The sequence below is a fragment of the Sceloporus undulatus genome, unplaced genomic scaffold (assembly GCF_019175285.1).
Source record: "Sceloporus undulatus isolate JIND9_A2432 ecotype Alabama unplaced genomic scaffold, SceUnd_v1.1 scaffold_121, whole genome shotgun sequence".
In the NCBI taxonomy this organism is placed as follows: domain Eukaryota; kingdom Metazoa; phylum Chordata; class Lepidosauria; order Squamata; family Phrynosomatidae; genus Sceloporus; species Sceloporus undulatus.
Window position 1 is genome coordinate 7,969 of NW_024803042.1, and position 9,439 is coordinate 17,407.

General features: G+C 50.2%; 1 protein-coding gene across 1 annotated transcript; it reads left to right on the forward strand.

Annotated features, from left to right (window-relative positions):
• Positions 1-3,135: 3,135 nt before the first annotated feature.
• Positions 3,136-9,433, forward strand: LOC121917687 (unconventional myosin-IXb-like). The gene is made up of 8 exons (XM_042443807.1): positions 3,136-3,271; positions 4,359-4,464; positions 4,704-4,835; positions 5,609-5,732; positions 6,767-6,814; positions 7,699-7,835; positions 8,459-8,598; positions 8,743-9,433. Exons 1-7 carry the CDS (start codon positions 3,232-3,234, stop codon positions 8,571-8,573), a joined length of 702 nt encoding a protein of 233 aa, XP_042299741.1. The 5' UTR covers positions 3,136-3,231; the 3' UTR covers positions 8,574-8,598; positions 8,743-9,433.
• The last annotated feature ends 6 nt before the right edge of the window (positions 9,434-9,439 follow it).

The window sequence follows — 9,439 nt, forward strand, 5'->3', positions numbered from 1 at the left end:
GCATTAAAAGCACCACAAACAACACTTGGGGAAGGTGAACACGACTCTCGCTTAGGAAACAGTGCCGCATGCCCCTCAAGCTGACTCGAGATCATCAGCAGCATCACAGATCACCACACTATCATTGTCAACAAAACAGGAGACCTGGTAGCATTAAAAGCGACCCAAACACACGTTGGAAGGTGACACTCCGCAGCTTAAGAAAACAGTGCCTCGCATGCCTCTACAGGGGCTTCCCCCTTATTTTTCCTTCCTCCGCTTTTTTTTTGTCCATTTATCCCATCCCTTTTCCCTTGCCTGTTTCTTCCTTTTCATCCCCGTCCCCCCTCCCCGCCTTTTCGCCTCCCCGTTTTTTCCTCCGTGTCCTTTCCGTTCCTCCTCCTTTTCCGCTTTCCTCTCCCCTTCCTTTTCCTGCTCTTCCCCTCTGCCCCTCTCCTCCCCTCCTCTGTTCCGCAGCTGCTTTTCCTCCTCCTTTTTCTTCTTCCCTTTCCCGTTTTTTTCTTTTCTCGCCTCCTTCCTCCCCTTTTCATTTCCTGCTCCCTCCTTTCCTATTTTCCCTCATCTGCCCTTATTCCTCCATACTTTCCTCGCCTCTTCCTCTCCTTTTCCTTGTTCCTTCCTCTCCGTCCTATTTGTTTCCTCCCATTTTTTTCATTTCATTTCCCCTCCCTCCCCCCTCCACCCCTCGCCCCCTTTGCGCTTTTCCTTCTTTCTCCGTCCTTTCCTCTCCTTCCTCCTTTTTTTTTTTCCGTTCCGTTTTCCTCCTCCTATTTTTACCCTCCGCCTGATCCCCCTTTGTTTTTCCTTCCTCCTTCCCGCCTTTCCTCCTCCGCTTCTTCCCGCCTCGCTTCTGCCTCCTATTTTCCCTCCTTTCCTTCCTCCTCCTCCTTCCTTTCCTTCCATTCGTCTTTTCCCCCTCCTCTGGTTCCCTACCCTTCCCTTCCTTCCTCCATCTGATTTTTTTTCCTTTTACCTCCGGCTTCCCTTCCCTTTTTCCATTTCCTTGTATACCCTTTCCCTCTAATCCTTCCCTGCCATCTCCCTATTCCCTCTGTTTTTATTTCCGCTTTTCCTCTTTCCTCTATTCCTTCCTTTTCCTTTTCCCCCTTTTATTCCTTCCTCGCTCCTTCCGATCCTCATGGGTTCCTCCGCCGCTGCATTCATCTATCCTCTACATTTCCCTCCTCCCTATTTTCCTCATCCTCTGTGACCTCCTTTCCGCCGCCCTTCCTGCTTTTCCTCACTGCTTTTCCTCCTCTTCCATTTTGCCTCCTCTTCCTTCGCACTCACTCCTCTGTTCTCCTTTTCCTCCTTGTGCCCCTCACCATTTTTTCCTTTCCTTCCCCCGCTCCCTGCTGCCTCATGCTCCTCTGGCTGGTCCCGCCTCTCCCTTTTCCCCGATCCCTCTGCCGTCCTCCGTTTTCCTCCTCTGTTTTTCCGCATCTGCCTCTGCCGAATTCCCTTTCCTCTTGTCCTTTTACTTTCCTCCTCTGTCCTCTCCTCTCGATTCCTTTCCCCCTTTTCCTGTTTTCCTCCTCCTACCTTTCCCTCTTTTTCACTTTTTTCCGCTTTTCCTCCTTTCCTCCCCCTCCCCTTTTCCCTTTTCCTTATTTCCCTCCTCTTCCCTTCCCCCTCCTCTCCTCTGTTCCCTCCTCTGTGTTTTCCCCCCTTTAATTTTTTTTTCCTTTTCCTTCCTCTGGCCCCAAAGAGCCCGCGTCCGTGGTGGAGCCCATCCTTCCTCTCTGCAGCGTGGGGGCCCTTCCTCGGGCCGCGTGGCCGCCCCTCCATCTCACTCCTGGCCGTTGGCCATTTACGCCTCCTCCCTCTTTCCCTTCCCCCTCCTCCTATACTCCTGCACTCTACTCCTTACAACACCCTCCTCCGTTTTCATTCTACGCCCCTCCTCTTCCCTCACCATGCAGGGGAGTATTAGTAAGGTGGCCGCGCTGCCTGGGTGCAACACAAAGAGGAGGGAGGAGGGTTTTAATGCTTATGATTCGAGATGCAGTGTGGCAGGACGCGGTGGGGCCGGTCCCTGCCGCCTACGCGGCGCCTCCTCCGCGGCCGCCTCCGGCCCACGGGCCTGGGTTGCCGACCCCATGATCAAGAGTTTGGAATCCTGATTTGGTATTTGTAACGCTGCTCCTGCTGTGGCAGAGCTCTCATAGCTGCTTACAAATAGTCAGTAGCAACTCCCCTTCCCTCCAGGCTTTTACAGCTAAAAAGACAGAAGGAAGGGGATGGTAATAGGAAGGAGATGAAACAGAGAAGTACTACTGCCAGTTTTCTTCCCTCCCTCTGAGGCACCCCTGGGGTGGCATTAAATAGGTCCAAAGGCCAGTTGTGCCTGTGGGTTCTGCTGAAGAGCTGGTGTAAAGGAGTTTCAGAACCAGGAAAGCAAGCAGTTTGGTAATGCTGCTCCCAACCTGCTCCCACAGCTCCCTCTGCCCTCTGGGCTTCCCATTCGGCCCCGAGTGGAGGAACGGCAGGCAAAAGAAACCAAGCAAAACCAAGAGGACCGCACATTAAAAATCAGCAAAGCCAAACAGCCCCAGAGAAGTGCGAGCACAGTTCCTACAGAGAAGACACCAACGCCAATGACTGAAATACTAGACGAGTTCCTTCTGAACAAGGTGATGATGAATCCATATTCAGGTGCCAGATTGATTGACTTTGTCAGATGTTTTCACTAGTGTCATTGGTCCTTTTTGAGATTATTTCAGGTCATAGAAGAAGAATACTGAGGTAAAATGGAGAACCCTGCTGCTCCCTGTTAAGGATGCCTGAGCAGTGGCTGCCTGGTGCAGTAACATGTTAGCAAAGTGCTTTACAAACAGAAAGGAATCCAATTAGACACGTCCCTTGATCTAAATTTGACTGTACCAAAAGGGTTATTAGGTGAGTTTCTGATTGATAACTGGTAATGGCCAGGATGCAGCTTGAGAGCAAAGAGTTGCACTGTTGATAGGACCTCCAGCCCAGCACCACCATCCATGCTTCAGAAGGGAGCAATACATGCTGGAGCACCCCATCAGATGAATTTCGATTCATGCAGATGCGCTTGTGCATCTTTGTGGCTTGGGACCCTCGCTCCTCCCCCTACTCTCTCTCTCTTTCTCTTCCTTTTTCCATTCCTTCCCAGACCCAAACGTGGTGCGACTGGAGAACTATCCCATCCACACCATCACAGGAATTTTGAAACAGTGGTTGAGGGAATTGCCAGAGCCTCTCATGACATTTGCCCAATACAGTGACTTCCTTCGGGCAGTCGGTGAGTGTGCCTGTTGAAGAGAGAATGGGTCATGAGAGGGGGAGAGGAACCAAAAACACACCAGCTACAGCCAGATGCGGGAGGAAGAGAGAGGCTGTTATTAGCCAGTGGGGTGAGACTAGCAGAAGAGGCAGCAGCAGCAAGCACAGGCCAGGTGCCAGGATCATGTGTTTGACTTTGAAAAGCAGAGCATTGTGGTGTGGCTGCCCTGAAAGGGTGTCCTCTTGGAGAAAGGAAAGATTTATGGAGTGGGATATAAACATATAAACATAGGCATGCTGTGAAAGGAGTAGCTACAGAGGAGTTCACCTCCCTACCCTGCAAGGGCAGACACAACCCAATATTCCATGTGCTTCATTATTTAACCAGGCATTCCTGGGCCAGAGAAGCCAATAATAATAATAATAATAATAATAATGATGATGATGATGATGATGATGATGATGATGATGATGATGATGTTTATTTATATTTCCCGCCTCTCTGAAGATCGAGGCGGGATTACAACAATAAATAATACAAGATAATACAAATAATACAAATACTAATACAATCAATAAAACACTAATATTGAATTTACGTATCAGTAGCCAGTGATCATAATCGAGAGTGGAATATTGTCATAGATTTTTATATAGAGGCTGATGGGTAAGCCCACCAGAAGAGATCCGTTTTGAGTGCCTTCTTAAAGGCCTCTAAGGTAGTGATACAACAGATCTGTTCCGGTAGGCTATTCCATAATTTTGAAATTGCTGCTGTAAACGCCCTGTGGGAAGTTGTCATTAACCTGGCGTTATGGTGTCCCACTAGTTTAGATATCTTTGAAAAGTAACAGAGGAAGCATCTTACCAGTAGCCATTACTAGCTTGGATGGCTTAACACACCCTCCATATTCAGTGGCAGGGTCCCTCTGAAGGCAGGAGGCATGCCGTGGGAGGAGATGGGTTGCCTTCCTGCCCTCTTTACACAATTCCCAGCTGAATCAGAGAAGCAGGTGGGCCATGGGGGGCAGGGGGACAGACGCTGGACAAAGGTGGTCCCTTGATGCAATCTTCTGACCATTCCTCTTCCTGTCCTCCCTTGGCAGAGCTTCCTGGGAAGCAGGAGCAGCTCTGTGCCATTTACAGTGTCCTCGAACAACTCCCTCGAGCCAGCCACGATACCCTGGAGCGGCTCATCTTCCACCTGGTCAAGTAAGGGCCACTTTCCTCCCACTGATCAGACCCATTATCCCTGTGACATCCTGAATATTCTTCACAACTGACAGAGTTGCTTGACAGCCAGTGGTGGAGTCTATTGTACGGTGACAATTGCCCGCCACCTTTTTTTTTTACACACTTCTTGGAAAGTTACTTTGCGACTGGGGCGGGGAGTCTAAGTGCTCCCTCTTCCTGGCATAACAGGAAGCCTCTCTTTTTGCCTTCAAACCCAGGGTCGCCTTGCTAGAAGAGACCAACCGCATGTCGCCCAATGCCCTGGCCATTGTCTTTGCCCCCTGCCTCCTGCGCTGCCCGGACAACTCCGACCCTCTCACCAGCATGAAGGATGTCTCCAAAACTACCATGTGAGTCTTGGCTCTAGGTGGCAGGGGTGAAGGGCAGCCTCTTCTGGGCACGGGTGGTTCCACAGGATCCAGCAAGGACTGGACACCTGCTGGGGATGCTCTGGCTGGAGATCATGTACTGAGCAGCAGGTTGGACCAGAGAACCCATCAGGCCACTTCAACTCTATGATTCTGTGGGGTTCAGAAGCAAAATGTTCCAAAGATCTTTGGAAAAGGGTCACAGCAATCTGATATATTAATCTGCAGGTGAAGGAGGCCTGGTTTCTGCTCTTCCCCACAGACATATACATGCTCTCTCCACTGCCCACTCACTCCCCACTCCCCACAAACTGGCTGCAGTATGCCAGCCAGCTGAACTGATTCCCTTTCTCCGATTCAGCCTGATCCCTCTGGGGGACTGTAGAGCCTGGATCGTTCCCTACTGGAAGAGGGAGGAGAGACAGGTGGAGCTCGTGTGGGAAACAGAGGTTGGCTGGCTGTTCATATGCACCACATTTGTGCATGGTGCCACCCTGTGTGACCATCCAGTACCCTTCCTCTCCCCCACCCACAAATCATTTCCTGTGCTGGGGGCGGGTTGTAGTGGTCTCCTTCATCAGCTAATCCTTTTCCTGACCCGTGCATGCGTCTCCCCTTCACGCCCACCCTGTCCGTTTCTGTCTTCGCTCAGCTCTTCTCCCTCACCCAGAGCCCCACAAAGGGATCGAAGATGGTTCCATCCTTCTCTCCTGTCTTTTTCTTTTTCTTCTCCCACTTTTGCATCCATGGCACAGATGTGTGGAGATGATCATCAAGGAACAGATGAGGAAGTACAAGCTGAAAATGGAGGAGATCTCCCAGCTGGAGGCAGCGGAGAGCATTGCCTTCCGCCGGCTTTCGTTGCTTCGGCAGAACACAGTGAGGATCAACCAGACTGGGATGGAATGGGGATGGAGGCGAAGGAGGTGCTGTTAAGGCTTCTGGTCTTTTCCCTGAGGCTCTGGGGGAACTGGTGAGGGGTCTTGCTTTGTAAATTGCAAGCCATTCTTACCACCCCCATAAAACTGTTGGTTTTTAGAGTGTGCAAATATAGAAACTAAGGAAGAGGGTTGGGGAAGCCCAGTCAAATGCATAAAAGCAATGCTGATTTCATCTCAGAAGTGATTTTTACCTCTATGTGAATCTTAATTTGGAGTTCCAAGTTGACAATGGAGTTGAACATGTTGCCATCAGAAAGCCAGATCTCTTCTTCTAAGGGATACTCCTCTCACACTCCTCTAGACAGCTGATTTTAAGGCTCTCTTCTATGCTGGCCAGGCTGCCTCTGGAACCAAGGTCCAGTTCTGGCCCACGGTGGAAAGGCCTAGCAACAGCCAGTTGAAAGAGCCAGTTGTGTTTTGTCTGGAGAAGGTGAAGGGGAGATCAGAGTGGGCCTTCTCAGTTGTGAGAACCCAGCTTTGGAACGCTTCCTGAAACCTGTGGCAGGCTGTGGAACACTCAGTTAAAAACACTTCTTTTTGTGAGCCCGTTTGTTTTCAACTTATGATGGTTAATTGAACGATGGATATCTTTTTGTATACCATCCTGAAATCCTCTGTGGTATGAAATAGCAATTTTCTTATTGTGCGAGTATCTGAAACAGGTCTCCAAGACTGCTTCTAACTGATTTTGCAAGCTATGTATTTCTCTGTTTGGTATTTATGTCAGCCTTAAAACTCTTGAGATCATTGTAGGGTTGAAGATTGTTTTAGGATTGTCTTAAATGTATTTCATACCCAGGAGTATTTAGCGTCTACCTATTGTCTTTTGTTGAATGGAGTGTGCTGCAAAATTTCTGCCTCTGGTGGTTCTTCCTGTGTCTGTGTCCCTGATTGTGCTCCAAGGAGAGTCAGGAGGACACCTGCCTCTGCCTTCTGTGAAAATGCCCTTCGTCTCTTTCTCCTTTTCTCTAGCTGTGGCCCGTAAAACTGGGGTTTTCTTCTCCCCGAGAGGGAGTACGGGTAGGTGGAAGCCCCTGCGCAAGATCGGTGCATGGAATGTTCTCTGTCCCTGTCCCTGCCCCAGTGCCTCTCACAGCATCTGCCAAGGACCAGTCCCACCACACATCTCCCACTCACCCAAAAATACCCAAGTCTGCATGTTTCATGGCTGTGCACATTTCCTAGTTGCCAAATTAACAGCAAGAGCCAAGTTGTAGTTTGCAAGAGGGTGCTAACAAATGCTTTCCTTCTGGAAACAAGAGATGCTTTGGTGTCTGTCTCAGAAAAGTCCTGCTTTCACACTAACCACAAATGCATTTTAGTTCCTCCTTCTCTGTCTGTCTCTCATTCTCTTTCTAGCAGTTCTCTCTCTCTCTCTCTCTGGTGGAGCTGGCTGGCTTTTGGTTGCTCTGGGGGTGAGGGAAGGCATTCCTTTGCACATGCTCAGAAGCAGCCTTTAATATTAACCTGTCACACCTTCCAGAGCATGGCAGGTGTGAATTTCCACACTTTCAGTGTGAGCCTTCTGAGATGAGAATGAGAATAGCCTGACCTGGCATGTAACAACCCCTTTGTGATTCTCCTCACTTTGTAGCTCTGTGAGGTAGAACTGAGGGGGGGGGGGGGGGCCGCTTGCCCAAAGGCATTCCTGCCCGGGGGGGCAGGAGCATTTACCCCATACTCAGCCCTGTGGCTATCTTTGTTCCTGTCATCCTAGTCCATGAATGTCTAAGTTCATTTCAATTCTGGAAATGCTTATGAGCTTGAAATTATCACATGGAAGAAGGCTGCTTCAGGATTCATGTCAACTTAGAAGGAGGGAAGGAAACGGGGAAACAGTAACATTTCCCATCTGACCCAGTGGAGATGACTTGCCAGCATCATCTTTCTCTTCCCTCTTGCAGAAAACCCCGCAGGACACAGCACCCGACAGTGGCACCTCCCCTAAACTGGGATTTCTTCCAGAGGAGGAAGAGGAGGAAGCAGATAATCGAGAGAAGGAGCTCCTGATGGAACGGATCCAGTCGCTGAAGGAGGAGAAGTGAGTAAATAGTGCCTCCGCAGAGGTGTCTAGCTCTGGACCAGAGCAGAGTGGCCAAGCGATGCCCCTTCGGGATTTGGAGAAGCCCCCCTGAGAATCCTCTCCCAGCACAGATGTATCACATGACACAGCATACACTCCCTGATATCCAGAAAGATTGGGAGCAGCAGGTAGCAGCACAATAAGTGGAGAGAAGTTTTAGGAGGTCTTGGGGTGAACTGCTCTTGGGAAAAGCTGTTCTTCCTCTAGCCATAGTGTTAATGTTTTCCTGGAGGCCTGAGAAGGGCTGTCCTGGAACTGAGACCCTTCCACTTTGAAGCCCATCCCCTCTGGGCCCCCTGATTTCCCCATCGGAAATTTCAGTCCTCTGCATTTCTGGCAGTGGTGCTGAGGAGGCCCCTTCCTCTGTCTAAGCCCTTAGGAAGACATTGCCAATGAGGGCAGACAGTTCTGGATCAAAATAGATGGATCAAAGATAGAAAGCTGGTCTATTCAGAATGGCTGATTTTCCCCTGGGAGAGTGTTGTGAGGACATAGGCAAACCTTCATTGCAAGAGAAGGCATGGAGACGCTCCCAGCTCTTTCCCCTGAGTGTGTTCAGCCCTTGTTTCTCTCTGACACAGGGAAGACCTCACGTACCGGCTGCCAGAGCTGGACCAGCGGGGCTCCGATGAGGAGAACCTTGACTCGGAGACATCAGCCAGCACTGAGAGCCTGCTGGAGGATCGTGTGGGATGACAGGACCACACAGGTCAGTATGGAGGTATTAAGTATAAACTTTTCTAGTTCCATCTCCCCAGCCCAGCCCAGTCATTCCTCCTGGGACTGCCCTTTTCCACCTTCTCCTCTTTCTCCTTGGCCTTCAAACTAGTTTCTCATCCCAGTGCTTTTCCTCTTCTCTCTAAAGGAAGAGGCAAGCCTCCCCATCCTTTTCAGTGCCTCACTCCTCCACCAAAAATGTGTGACTGGATCACCAAGCATTCTGCCTCCACCTGCCACTGCAAACCCCTCTCTTGCCTGTGTAGCTGTGAGGGGCTGGCCATCCTCTGCAGCTGCTCAAGGGAAGGTTGCTCTGGCAAAACCTGGGAGATGTCCACAGCCAAATTCAACCCATGCCTCAGGATTGAAACACTGACAGGCTGTTCCCTTCTATGCCCCACCTGGACAGAGGACCACTTCTCCTTCCCAGCACCATGGTCGCTTGACTCAAAGTGAACTTGTCAAGCAGCCAGATGGCTGTGTCTGGTTCAAGAACAGTTGGACAAGGGAAAGCTTTGGATCCTTCTCCTTCGTGTTTTTCTTCCATACCCCCATAATTAGCCCAAAGGAATCATGGTGGCTGCAACAGACATTTCACATGGTGGTCAGACAGGAGCCTTCTGGCACTTCTCTGGGCTGCTGAACTCCAAGGCTGACCTCCTAGTAAATGGTAACAATTCTGACCCATCACCATCTTTCTGCTCAGAGGCTTGGAAGGGCTCCCCACCTCTCCAAACAATTCCACTCATTGTGCCTTCCCCATGTTTAGCTGCAGAGGCCTCCGCTAGGACCAAAAGGAGCCTCAAGGTACACTGTACATTCCTGCTTTAAAGCTCTGTTCTCAT